Source organism: Pleurodeles waltl, chromosome 7 (genome assembly GCF_031143425.1).
Source record: "Pleurodeles waltl isolate 20211129_DDA chromosome 7, aPleWal1.hap1.20221129, whole genome shotgun sequence".
NCBI classification, from domain to species: domain Eukaryota; kingdom Metazoa; phylum Chordata; class Amphibia; order Caudata; family Salamandridae; genus Pleurodeles; species Pleurodeles waltl.
Genome location: NC_090446.1, coordinates 813,838,834 through 813,853,389, shown reverse-complemented (window position 1 = coordinate 813,853,389; position 14,556 = coordinate 813,838,834). Strand labels below are relative to the sequence as shown.

The 14,556-nt window shown below is 38.9% G+C and overlaps 1 protein-coding gene across 1 annotated transcript in view; it reads left to right on the top strand.

Moving 5' to 3' along the window:
• TENM2 (teneurin transmembrane protein 2) overlaps nucleotides 1-14,556 on the top strand; it is a 1,257,685-nt gene that overhangs the window by 379,853 nt on the left and 863,276 nt on the right. Inside the window, exon 3 of the mRNA XM_069199351.1 lies at nucleotides 11,550-11,759. Within this exon, the coding sequence (XP_069055452.1) occupies nucleotides 11,550-11,759 (210 nt within the window). The remainder of the gene's footprint in view (nucleotides 1-11,549; nucleotides 11,760-14,556) is intronic.

Below are 14,556 nucleotides of genomic sequence, written 5' to 3'. Positions count from 1 at the left end.
AAATGTTTCCAGTGTTATTTTTAAGTGAGAGAAGAACAAAGCAAATTTTGTTATTCAGAATCCTGAGGAGACCCTTGGAAACTGATTCATAACCACAAGACACTCTTGGTCACTCACAACTAAAATATCGGGTTTTCTCGAGGCTGTGTGGAAAACTCAATTCCATAAATATCAGAGTGAGTAGAAATAAAGAACAATAAGAACGTAATATCGTTCTACTATGTAGCGAAACACAGTTGATGCATTGGTGCATTCATGTTAGAATAGGATAAAAAGAAAAACAAATGCTAATTTTGATAGTAAATATTTTTTCCTGCCAGAGATATTAACACCTACCTCCGTTAGTAAGTAGATATTGGCATTTTTTCAGGGCAGACATTAATTATAGCTCAGAATGTTCACGTATTGCTAAACCAAGGTGTGAGCTTTGCCTCCTACTGCTTGCTCGGGATGTGTTTCACTAATTGCAAGCATGTTCCAGGGAAGTAAGCCTATTAATGCCAAAACACAGCCAGCAGTGGAGTGCACACGATGAAGGGAAAATGTGCAAAGAAAGTTACAGTCCCAGCGGAGGTTTTCGTATTTCAGCCTGTAAATTATGTTGACTGGAGTAGGTCAAGCCATTTCTAGGGAGTGTGCCTCAATTTGAGTTTCCTTTTTACATAATTTGCTGCCTAGTTTCTGATTTTTCATGTATATCAGATTTCGTTTTTTTAAAGCACACCTAGCAAACATAATTGGAGAGCCCCTGTGGGAAATGTTATCCGCCCAGTACGTTCCCTATGATTGTTTCTAAATCTCTTCACTTGGGACTGCTAACTGGGCCTGGTGCCCAAGTGATTTGATTAATTGTGAAGCCCTTCAGATCTCACCATTTCCCCTGCCACTATTGCACTGCCCGACCTTTTTATTAGGACATGAGACTGACTTTGGGCCTTGTCAACTAAAACATTCAGGAGACATTTTGGGTCAGCCGAGCGAAATTCAAATTACGCTGGTATAATGCACGTAATTTCACGAGATTTGTGTTAAGATTGTTCTACAAAATTCCCAAAATTACACCACTTCCTGTAATTGCACCGACTTCACAGCAAAATCAAAGCATAGGAGCGTGCGATTAACAATAATGATAAGAGTAACAGCAGCTTATTGTGGCGCTTCTTTTTCTGGTGCTATTTTGTGTGCAAAATGCTTTCTCTCCTTCTAGGTTTGCAGTTTGCATAAATAAACACAATTTTCCTGAAGTTTTGCATAATTAAGTGAAAGCAAATTATGAGGATTTTTTACAGCCTGATATTGGTTAACATTCATTTTTAATAGTTCAACAAACATAAGTGAGTCACAAACCTTTATTTGCTGTGGTAAATGTTCACAGCCATGCTACAGTTACCATGTTAAAGGGGAAGTTTCATTTGACCATAAATCAACTATAGTATCATGGCTGATATTGATATCTGGTGTGAGGATCTGGGTGTACTATATGATAGGGCTAGGTAGCCTCATTGTGGAGTACACTTACAGAGACTCCTTTGGGAAAGAGCAGTCTTGTTTACTTAACCTCTAGCTCAACCCTGAGTAGCTGTGACTGTGAGCAGTAACGCGCAGGAACTTAGTGTAAAGCATTTATCTGCAACATATAGCAGAACATGAAAATCACACACCAGCAAAATGACACAACAATTTATAAAATTAGAGCTTATTTTTATGAATGTTTAGAGTCCTTGATTATCAAAATCAACCAGAGGGTTCTGGAGATACAGATTTTAGAACCTTAAAATACTTTTAAATGCAACCTCGAACAAGCATTGGTAAACATAAAGTTTTACAACTTTTGCAAAGCTTGAAAAAGTTAGTCGGAGTATTCCAGTCTATCTTGGGTGACCAAATCTGACAGGGACAAGGTCTAGGGGTGAGAAAGGATACTTTACATAGCTACCTGGCCACCAGAATGATTTTAAAGATAGTTTCCAAGTTTAGTACAAGACTGCCACAGGAAAAAATGGAGTGGTACTGATACTGATGGATGCCCTTGGTGTGGTGCAGTCGCTGGGGGTGTCTCTGTTCCCGAGTCCACAGGTGATGTGGGGCCAATCTGGTCACATGGATCAACGTCCTTTGAAGTTCTCTTTGTTGCAGTGGTTGCACAGCTGCAGCTCTGCCACTGGCAACGATACAACGTGGTTGGAGGCAAATCATTTGGTGGGGGCTTGTGCCCTTGTAGTCCAAATAATCCAGGCTTTGACAGCTCTCTCAGGTCTGGCAGAGTTGGGTGCAGACATTGGCTGCCTCGGATTCCTTTGTGAGTGTGCCCTGTGACTGGCAGCAGGAAAAGTTCCACTAGGGTTACCACTTTGTCAAGTTGGGCTCTTTCTGCTCTTATGTCCCTGTATCAGGTTCCAGGGGACCAGCCACCTAATCCTTGGAGTCACTGGAGGTGGTGAAGTTGAGAAATCATGTTTTCCCGATGTCAGAAGCCACAGGCAGGGTCCCAGCACAGTAGACAAAAAGTACAGTAGGTGCAGTCTTCTTGGCAATGCAGCCTCTCTTGTGCAATCCAAGGCCAGCAGAACAAGCCTTCTTCAGTCCCCTCTTCTTCTGCAAATGTAAACTGAGTTTAAGGGTGCCAGGGGTGCCCATTTTATTCTAGAAACATCCCTCCTTCCTACTGATGAAGTTCCTGTGATATGTGGCACCTAGCTGTCTCAAAGTTCCCCATTCTTGCCCCTTCCAAGATGGCCCAACCCTGCCTTGGTCGTGAGGAGCATGGCAGCCCACCCATAGGGTGTGGCTACCAATAGGCTATACAACTTTGGGAAAACTGGTTCTAACACTGGTTTCCCCCTCTTGGCCCTGTCTCCTAGATGTCTGGCAGAACAAAAGGCATCCTGCTCAGGAGTGTTGTTGCCAGCAGCCCTTCAAATGCAGATTAACATTTGAGGCTTGCCTTTTGGGCCAACACCCTTTACAGCCTTTTTGGGGTAGGAGATCACACCTAGTTAATGCTTTTGTTCACAGGCCTGTAAGTCATTCACATGTCTCCCCAGGTGGCCAGAAACCTACCTATGTGTGAATGGCCTTTGTGAGGCCACTGTACTATCTGGAGTGCAGGGTAGCAGCTTTCTTTCTAAAAGTTGCTCAGCATTAATAGAGACATTAAATATGATCTGACCATCAAATCCAATTTATTTTCCCATTAATTTGGTTGACCTGGTTAGGTGGTCTCATTCAGAAGTTAGATGTGTTTAAGTGTAAACAACTTAACTCTGATAGCTACTGGGGCTCCTACCCTTCCCCAGCAAAACGACAATTTGCAATTTGTAAGTGTTGCTGGAAAGACATATTAAAACATACGTCTAAATTAAGAACATATCACTCCCTGCAATAGGACTTGAAAAGCCTACTTTAGGAGAGTCTGACATTCCCACTTAAGGGAAGGGGTCACTTTGCCATTAGGGGTAATGGCAAAGTTGTGTTAGCATCATGGCACACCACCCTTTCAGTCTCCAGTGGAAGGTTGAGGTTTCTTTCATGTTTCATACGTGGAGGATGGTACAAACAGTGCTGCAGTTCTGTATGGACACTCTGCCTTGTATGCCCTGGGTAACAAATACTTATAAGACTTATAAGTAAGGCAGTGCTTGCCAATTGGGATAGCCAATTAAACATACTTTTGTATAGCATTAAAACGCTGGCACTGAGGTCTAGTTAGTAGGCCTCTGTGCACTCTAAAAGTCGAAAAACCAGCAGCATCAGTCCCAAAAAGTGGGGCTCAACATGCAAAAATATGCATTTCCTTACACAAAATCACTGTGAATATGTAAGTTAACCTAGTAAATATCACATTTTAAAAAATAATTGAGGTATGTTCTTTGAATTTAAAGTTAGGATATCTGAAGTGCCCTTAATATCTGAGCCTTTTCAAACCATAGCCAGTTGATGAATTAATTATACTCTCTAGGTTGGACAAAAATGCAAATTACCCAGGCTGACCATTAGACTGTGCTATGGTTTCAATGTGAGTGTAAACTTTATGCCCTTTTATGTGGCTGTGAATAGACTTGAAATCATCTTCTTTTGTAAAGTTGGAGTCCAGCCTGAATTGTTATTCTCTCTGTTCCATTGGTATCCTGCTGGTGGTGATTACTTGTGTAATTGAGGGGGATGGTACTGGTTACTAAAATGAATTTATAGTTTTACCAGGTTTAATGTTGCTACTGTTCTCCCTGCTGTAATTGTTACCTTGTTTTTTGCTGTGGATACAGGAGTAGTTACTGCCATTGTCTTTCCTGTGCTTACAAAGTTTGCTGCAGCTGTGGTTGCTGCTGAAGTGGTAGCTGTGGTTGCAAATACCGTGTCTACTGTGATGATCCCACTGCTGCTCTAGTATTTGTTATGGTTGAAGCTATATTAACTGGCAGTGTTGTTGCCATGGTGATATGTGGTGGTGATGTTCTTACTCTTTTTGGCGCTGCAACTGTTATTAACTAATGTGGCCCCCTATGTGCTGGATGTTCTAGCCATTTCTACAGGGGTGATTGCATCTATTGTCACTGACTGCGGTGACAGATGTGCTGTTGCTCCTGTGAAGGTGACTGCTGTGATCACCACTGTGGCCCCTGCCATGGTTGCTGCCCTGGATCGTTGTTCTGGTCCCTGCCATGCTGTGGGCCTTAGTCCCCACCCTGCAGATTGCCCTGATTACTGTTGTGGTCCCTCATCTCATGATAGCTATGGTCACTGCTGCACTGTGGTCTCTGTCATGGTTGCAGTTATTGCTGCAATGGTAGGGGCAAAAGTTGTTCACCCAAAATGCTAGTCTGTATATTTGTTGTTGCACATTATATTATCTCTATATACATTTAATCAGATTTATTTTTCTCTCTACACAACATAAAACATCAAATGATCAGCTCCCATGAAGAGATTATGGAATATTCCAAAAGCTCTGTATGTTCTTGCTTGGTATGACATGCCCTCTAACAGACAGGCAGTTTTCTGTAGCTAGATCTTAAAAGAGTATGTACCTTCGAATTTTATAGTGTTCTGGTGGCCATAAGCAAAATATCAACAGGTCTGAAACAACTGAAGCATATTTGCCTCTATCATGTTGACGCCTTACCTCAGTTTCAGCTGCAGTATAATTCTCCTCTCCACTTCAACAAATAATTATGGGCTAAATTCACCTTACTAAGAATGTTCTGTTGACAGATGTTTATGCACATCTGGCTTGCTTTCAAATTTTGGCATTATGAATCAGGATTTGCATTATGAATCAGGAAATATATATTTATATACAGGCACACGCATTCGGATCTTTATTCAAGGATATGCTGTGCCATAAAGATATCATAGATGCTATGTTTGGTATTTTGGAGCTTTAATACTCCATTACGCACCCCTTACTTCTATGTCACCAGTCAAACCGAGGATCTCAAATACTCATAAGTATTGACAAAAGGCTTGCCACAGCTAGAGAAGAGGCCCAAATGCAGACTTCCAATACATACACAATGGTTTGATCCCTTGGGTGTCACTAATGATAACCCATGTTGTGCAGCCACATCCAAGTTTCCCTGCAGCTTCCATGTACACCCTAGGAACCTTACATGCATGGAGTAATGTACATACCCAAGTTTTCAATCACAGTAGCGAGAAAGTAACATATATGGTGCAGATACACATGTGACCAGCAGGGGAAATCGGAACTAGGCAGCAAGCCGACCGTACTGTACATATTTCTCCAGAGCTGCCCAACTCGCAGAAGACATTGCTTTAAGGGTCTAAATATGCCCCAATTTGAATAGTGATCCAGTTAACACAAATGTAATTCTGCTCAGGCTACTTACGACTTCTCCTTATGTCTAACACATGCATGAGAGCAGTCCAGTACACAAGTAGGTTCTATTATGATGACACCGGCCTTCCTTTCTCGCACACACGGCTTATGTTTAGCAGCAGAGATGATGATGTTACCTCATGTTCATGCAAGAAATTGTATTGGTCTAATAATCTGTTCAGCACATTTTCGGGTACTGGGCTGCTAAAAAGTGGCATGGATTGATAATGCATTGAAAAGGTGATAGATAACTTTCTGCATTGAAATCTCACTACTAATATGATGGATAAGAGGATGCGTTCTTACTTAGCAGGATGGCTGTCGGTGCAGCATTTCAATTAGGTTTCTGGGTTTTGTGATATATTTTATTCAGTTTCTACTTTACAAGTGTTTAGATTATCTTTTATTCATGGCCACGTTCCAGGTCGAACTTGCTGCAGGATTTCAATGCCCAGTTTTGTGTCTGTTGAAGAGCTTCGGTGCATTTCAAGAGCTTGCTGACCATAAAACATGTTTTTCTCTAGACACCATTGCAAAAGATTTTTGATTTGAATTTGTGAACATTTCTAATGTTGTGCTGCTATAAATATCTGAGAGTACAGAAGCAATCTCAGCGCCATCACAATGCGTGTCTTTGTCACTGTCAATCCATGACACCGTGAAAGGATTGTATTTTAGTTTTGACGCAGTCATTTGTTACAGATTTAATGTAAAATATATGTAATCACATAAGAACACCTGCAAGACACTCTGCTGTTTCAGAATATACGGATTTGCTTTAGAATGTTTCAAAACAATGGAAGCAATAGTCTCCGTAGATTAATGTACGTGATTTACCAAACGTTGCATATTACCACGCCATAATGTATCAGCAGAGTACTTAGTCAAAGTGTAATTCAACTGTCTACAGTATGTATAGAAACACTTAAGAAATGTCATGAAACACTTTTCTGTTTTTTTTATAGATTTAGCTGTTTCTAGTAAAGGGCAAATCATTGTCTAGGATGAATAGCATTTGACAATACATAATAGTATTTTTCATGTATGTGAATTTGTGCAAATTTGTATAGCACTTTTATTAATGCACTGATAGAAAAGAGAGGAACTAAAAATTATATGAGAAGAGAGTTGAAAAAATGACATGGAGGTAATACAAAAGACACTTGGGAATCTTAAACCAAGGAGATGTTATATTATCCATTATTTATAGAATGAATGATCACCTGAAGTACTTGGCACTACATAAGTACATAACAGATTAGCTTGCAGATATGAAAACCTCAATTTAAATTGATTGGTTAAAAATAAAGTCTCTTCAGTGTCTTATGAGAAATGGACAGAGATGGGGTAGATTGAAGGAGATGTGAAACTGTGTTCCATTCTCTTACAGTGGTGCGTAAAAATGGTCTGCTCCTTTTGTTACTGTTATAGATTTTGCAATTTTCAGTATATATTGACGGTACTCCCAGCTACAACCGGTCATGCCACCCAGAGAAAAAATGCAGACACTAAATAGCGAAGGCAGGAAAATGCCATAGTTCTGAAAGTGGCATTTTCAAAACTGTAATTTCTCACCAGAGAGGATCTCTCATTTGAATTTCATAGACACCAACATGAACTGATTTTCTGCTCTCATTTGGAAATTATCACTTAAATGTAACTAGGTAACTCCATTGTTACTCTATGGCAGAAGCAGGCCTTGCAGTAGTGAAAAACTAATTTGACATTTTCACTACCATCACATGTAAAATCTAAAAGTACATGTCCTAATTTTTAATCATGCTGCACCCTGCGTCTGGGCTAGCCAGGGCCTACACTAGGAGTGACTTATATGTATTAAAACAGAAAGGCTTGGGCCTGGCAAAAGATTTAGGGGCATATTTAAGAGCCCCTAGCGCCTCATTAGCATAATGTTTTCGGACACTAATGTGGCCAAATTCTCCGTGCCATACTTACAAAGTGGTGCAATGCTTGCATTGCGCCACTTTGTAACCCTTCCTAACCCTTTGCACTACATTATGCCTGCACCAGGCATATTGTATGCAAAGGGAGCATTCCCCGGTTAGAGGGGCTGAAAAAATGGAACAAAGAAATCTAACCGATTTCCCAGCGTCATTTTTTTCAGTGCTTTTAACCCCTGCTCAGAGCAGGCATTAAAAGGGGCACACCATTGTTTACAATGGGTCTCTATGTACTCTGCAGGAGTAGTGCTAAAATGTTGGTGCTACTCCTGCAGAGTAGATCAATAGCGTCATAAAAAATGACGCTATTGCCCCCTACCCTGCGTCATGGTGTGCCGCATTTAAAATATGGCGCACACATGGTGGCGATAAAGGGCGTAAAAGGTGCAAGAAAATTCTTAAATATGCCCCTTAGTTTACTAGTTTGAAATGGCAGTTTAATACTGCACACACAGGCTCTACAATGGCAGGCCTGAAACATGTTTAAAGAAATACCCAAGTGGGAAGTACAATGCTGCAGGCCAAATAGTAGCATTTAATATACAGGGCCAGGGACCTACAAGTACATTAAATATGCCAATTGGGTAGAAGCCAATTCTACCATGTTTTAAGGAGAAAACACAAGCACTTTAGCACTGGTTAGGAGTGGTAGTGTGCAGAGTTCTAAAGTAAGCAAAAACAAAGTCAGCAAAACAGGAGGATGGAAGGCAAAAAGTTAGGGGTGAACGTTACAAAGGATGTCAGGTATAAGAGAAACCAATGCAGACTTGATACCCCCATGGGTCTGCTAAGTAGGCACTCCACAAGACAATGTGCTTGCAGATTCTGATAACTTAAATTCATTCAAATGGCTGAGTATATGATACTATTTAGGGAAACACACCTCAATTTGTATTATCTCAGGTATAGATAATGTGGTCTTGCTTCTTAAGCAATCTATCTATCTATCTATCTATCTATCTATCTATCTATCTATCTATCTATCTATCTATCTATCTATCTATCTATCTATCTATCTATCTGTGTCACTATCTTAACAGTAAATGGTATGTTTCATACTCATAAACAGATGTGGAGCCATCTGGTAAATAATTGTATTGAATAATGCCTTAACACTACATAGAAATAGAATATTTCACTTAAGCTGAATATCAATTTTATTTAAAAAATACACGCAAGAAATACTAACTCAGAAATTCATCATGCATGTCTACAAACATAACAGTTCAGTCAATGATTCAATACAGTATTGACTATTAACTTTACATTTGCGACACACATATTGTGAGAAAGTGCTTCTTTTTGTGTGGTCACTCCCTTTTCTTGTGGACTGATGCTGGTGGCTTTTTAACTCTGCTCATTGGGGCACTACTGTACAATTCGGAGTGTATGTGCTCTGACTCCTAAAACATGGTAATATTGCCTAACTCCTAGTAAATTCATAATACATGGTGCAAGAAATACATTAGTGACATAGAAAACTTCCATGTTACATGTGGACTGCAGTACATATTGTGCCATACACTAGGCTGACAAAGAAAACATGGTTTCAGGCCTTCCTGTGTAGCCTGACTTCTGAAGCTTCAAAACCTGCAAGTGAAACTGTTAAACAGACCGTACTTAAAATATTAAATAGGTGATACCTAAGTAGGCCTTGTAGCCCATAGGGTACAGTGTCTGGTATTTAAGTGGTAGATGGAAAAACTTAGGGTTGGTATGTTCCTATAGTGACTATCCTACAAATGCTAATTTCATTGTAAACAGAAGTAGCTGTCATTAAAAAAATAAAGTTCAGGATAAAATCACAACTATGCTAACTTTGGTTTTTGACAATCTACTGTAGTAATACAAACACTATTGTTAATGTTTAATGAAAATCCAGTTTAGTGGTGAAGTTGGATTTCAATGGATATTTAGGAAAAGGTGACATTTAAAAAGTCAGACATTGCCTGCCAGGACATTCGGTAGTCTAATTAGCATTAGCATGCCAGAAACTGGCCACTGTCAGCGTTTGCCCTTAATGAACTGTGAAAGCTGCTCCCATTTCAGAACCACTAACTTGTGCTTAGAGGTGACATATGTAACTATTATCAGTTAATGAAGAGCACTTTTACAGAGTTCTAGAACTTCATTAATTTGAAAGGGACCAGGGTGAACCTTTACATTCATACTTAAGTATAAAGGGAGACCAGGGGAAGAGAAGCCTTTAATTTCCTGACCTCTCTATACCAGATCCACAAGAGTGAGAGATGGTCTAGGATCTGGTGTGGTACATTTGAACAGGAGGGGCATTCTTGTTTCCCTTAACACAGTCATGGCTGGCACCACAGCATCAGAAAGGTGTTGCTGTCTTGGATTTATCTCAGAATAGTGCAGTATGGGATAGTTCACAGTTAGGCAATCAGGATGTGCTGCAAAAATGGGAATGCATGCCCTTGGGAAAGTTTTTCTCACTGGTCAGGGAGTGTCCAGAAGTCACGCCACCCACTGACTAAGTCAAAGGGTAGAAATCTTGACTGGGCATAGGCACAAAAGTATCCACCAGATTCAAGGACGTTGGCAGACACACAGTTTGAATTTCTCACACTCTGCGCTTTTTCTGTCAAATTATGGCTTTGAGGGGACTATCTGGCTTTGAGAGGACTTTATTAGATACAGCCTGCAATCTTGCCCTGCTCAAAGGTTTTAACTTACATTTCATAGACTAAGTCAGACGGTAAAGTCTTTGACCGGATCAACATGCCTGGGTCATCTGAACCTTGCTCCAAGGTGGTTTTCCTGAAATTGTGCCTATGTCCCAGTCCACAGAGAACAATGACTTCTAGCCATCACTTTTCCTTTTATTTAGTGGTTTTTGCCTTAAATCTTTAAGAGATAATGGACCTGATTTACGTTTCGGTGGACGGCTTACTCCGTCACAACAGCAAAGGATATCCTGTCCGTCAAAATATAAAACCTATTGTTTCCTATGGGCTATATATTTGGTGGACGGGATAGCTGTCACCATTGTGATGAAGTAACCCGTCCACAAAAATCTAAATCAGGCCCAAAGTCTCCAGTTCCCCTTTTTGGATTTCTGCCATTTTGGTGCCATTTTGCTCATCAGTTAGCTCTTTAGCAAGTTTTTTTCTCTTTTTTTTTTTTTTATAAGTTGGATGTTGAATTTTTATTCTGTTTTGTTTTTAACGGTTTGGTTACCGCTAAATACTTTACTAATTTTCCTAAGTTAAATCTGTCTGCTCTGCGCAATAGCTGCCAAGGGGTACAACTCAGGCCTAAATTATTGAAACTGTTTTACCTTCACAAGTATATGGATTTATTCCTTGTGGTGGACTACCATCCATTCCTAGTAATTATCGATTTTCTGACATTCGCAATTTAGAATAAATGAACCAATTTTGACAAATGTGTCAGAGAAATAAAGATAATGATCTGTGATAACATACTATGTACAGCAATTTAATATGTTGCCCGACAACAATCTCCAGGATTAACAAACTGTACTGCAGGTATTGCTTGTTTAGGTAGTTAAGAATTTTATGTAGTATGAGAAAACCGTGGTGTGCCCGCAGGGCTTTTAAACTTTAAGTGCCCAAGTATTTTAGTATATGTTTATAGTTTCTCAATTCTGAGTTTTAGCTAATACAATGGATTGGAAAGTTAGCATCTTTCATCGTGGAAAAGCAATCACTAAATATTTTAATGTTAATATTACTGACATAGGATGGCTTTTTTACCCTTTGTTTCCTTAGGTCGCCCCCTTCCACCGACATCCTCCTCTAGCCTTCTTCCATCTGCTCAGCTACCCAGTTCCCATAATCCTCCCCAGGTGAGCTGCCAGATGCCATTGCTAGATAGCAATAATTCACATCAAATCATGGACACCAACCCTGATGAAGAGTTCTCTCCTAACTCCTATCTCTTAAGAGCTTGTTCAGCGCAACAACAGACTTCAAGCACTGGTAAGAATATGGCAACAGTTTGGTGGATTTATTCATAACTCTTGCTTTGGTAATCCAAGTGTTAATTGTGATCTAAAAATGAGAAAAGATTAGAAAATTAAATTTAAAAAGATTTTGTTTTCAGATATTGTTTGAACTCATGCCCATTTTCAGTCTCATTTTCTCAATTTCATTCTGGAGTGCCTTCTTTTTTTGACACCTCTGTTAAAATCATATTACATCATACATTCTTGTTGCCTTAAGTACTTGCATACAAATTGTAATGAGGCTCTCCATCTCATAGCAGTCTTTTCTGGTAGTGATATACATCATTGAGGAATTTGTATGATTGCAGTGTCTTGCAAATTCATGACATTCAATATTTGTGGCTGTTAGACCTGTGAAGAGCTGTTTTATTTGTGGCTGATGGGCCTGTGAAGAAGCATTTGTTTGTACACCCTTGCTAATGAGAGTTTTTACTGTGATTCTTTTCACTTGTATCAGATTCAGAGTTGCCTTTAAAACAAAAGCAAAAGCACCCGAAGTATGTGCTCTGAGATTCAAATTCTATTTTTGTTGACTGTTATATTATTTACATTGTTCCATTCTATGAAAAGTTGTTTATTTTAAAAATACAAGAAAAGTGAGAATCTCCATGTCTAAAGCTTTGGAGGGCGTTGCGGTCAGCAGTGGGAAATGTAAGGCAGTGATGTATGGTGCAGTTTATCAAAAATGTTTTTTTCCACCTTAATAGATAGCTATTTTTGAAGAAGCTTGCTCTATGTAGGTTTCTGGTAAAAATAAATGTGCTGGCTAAGTCTGTTCGTAAGGTTTTTTTTTTAACCAGACTCCAAAGAAATTGTTTCCTTTATTTACTGAGTGAGATAAAGGTTATTTATTCTTACCATGTGTACAATTAATTATTTCTTTCTTTCCCTGATACTACAGTGTACTTGAAAGTTTTAAGTGTTTTCACGGCAAGGAGGATTTCAAGTTACATGGCTGCTAGACCCTCCGTAATAGAGCAAAATGACAACCTACCTTTAAAGCATAATTGAGAAACAATTTATACTAACTAACCTAATTTACAGTATTAAGAGCTCATGTAAACTTTTTATAACTGCACTAACATATTTTGTAGCTATTGGATTTCTATCCCATGTGCTGAGGGTGTAGAAGGCTTACCAAAATCTCAGGTAAAACCCTTTTAACTCCATAACCGGAGGCATTTTCATTCAGAAACTACCACCTGCGGAGCTATCTGGGTCAAATGATACTCTACCACCATGCAGGCTCATAATTAATCTGTAGGAGGTAGCATTAACATAAATGATAGCCAGAAGTCCTTTCTTCACGTTTTTGGGAGGATAGAGATGTCATCCTAGTTATTGCTTTCTAATAAATGTATTTCTTACCTTGGAGAAATGATGAATGCCATTGGAGGCACAGGTATTTTTTTTAAATCTGTCCTTAGCCTGTCAAACAGGATAGGTTGTAATGCAAACAGAGAGACATGCTTATTCATCCACTTAAAAATAATAAAGCATTAGGTCTCCGGCCTGTGATGTTTAAGTGTTTTCCCATGATTTTTATTATTTCTGACATTTTGCTTTTTGTGATCACATGAAAACACTTGTGAATGTCCACTACAAATGTACCAAGTATTACACAAATGCACTGGGATACATAAGGTTTCCTTCTTCCTGTTTTTTCCGTGGAATCTATAGTAATATATAGAGCAATAATTTGACATGTTTATAGAAAACTTAAATTTTGCCCTCTACCTTCAAATTGACTAAATAAAGATAAAAGCAATAGATGTGATACAAATCTGTAATTTAGATAAAAGTAACATTTTCTACGAAGATGGAAAAATGTTTTGATCACCACCTTTAGCCAAACACATTTGAAAACATTGCCAGGTGTGACTGATAGAAATTGTCATTTTAGAAATTGTGATTTTAATCTGTCAAGATATATGCTGTTAACTCTTTCAAGCTAAACTAGCACCTTTTTCAGGTTCTAAAAATTCACAAAATACATAACAGATTTCTGAGGAACAGTATGATTTCATTCCAAGTTTGATGTAAATCCATTCAGATGATGTAGATGCACAGAAAATGTCATTCTGGAAATTAAATAGTTTTGTCCCCACCTTACTACTTGAAATTTACAGTGTCAAATTTGTTGGAGATAAATCTGCAATGGCCAAAGTTCAAAGCAATTAAAAAAATGCCTTTGGATAGGAAATACATACTTATTTAATATATTTTTTTCAGTTAATTTTCATTTGAGGATGTCTATTATACATTGAGATCATAATTAGTATGCCAAAATGGATCGGAAGACTTTAGTGTACACTCATCATTCATTATATTTGCTTAGTTGTAATGCAAAGGAGGGCAATGTTCATTACACTGTGGTATATGCAGTTTGTTTGGTTTTGACTATTTTAAAACTGTGCCCAATGGTGCTGGATGACTATTAGTTTATTTATAAAATGGTAATATTTCAGTGGAGCTCATTATATTGTGCTTAAATTGTAAAGTGGATGATTCATTATGGCTTTTGAAATTGGATTCCCATGTTGCAAGATGGCTGCTCATTTCTATGTAGTTGCATTCCCTTTTTGCCTTCTTCCTCCATTATTCCTGATCTCGTTTCTACTGGCATCAGGACTCCGTACACTTTTCCACTGCTAACCAATTTTAAAGTGCTTGTGCCTACTCCTCTGAACATGGTACTATTGCCTTATCCCCAGTTGATATACTTAATTTACTTCTAGGTCCCCCGTGAAGTGGTAGTACATGTGCACTTG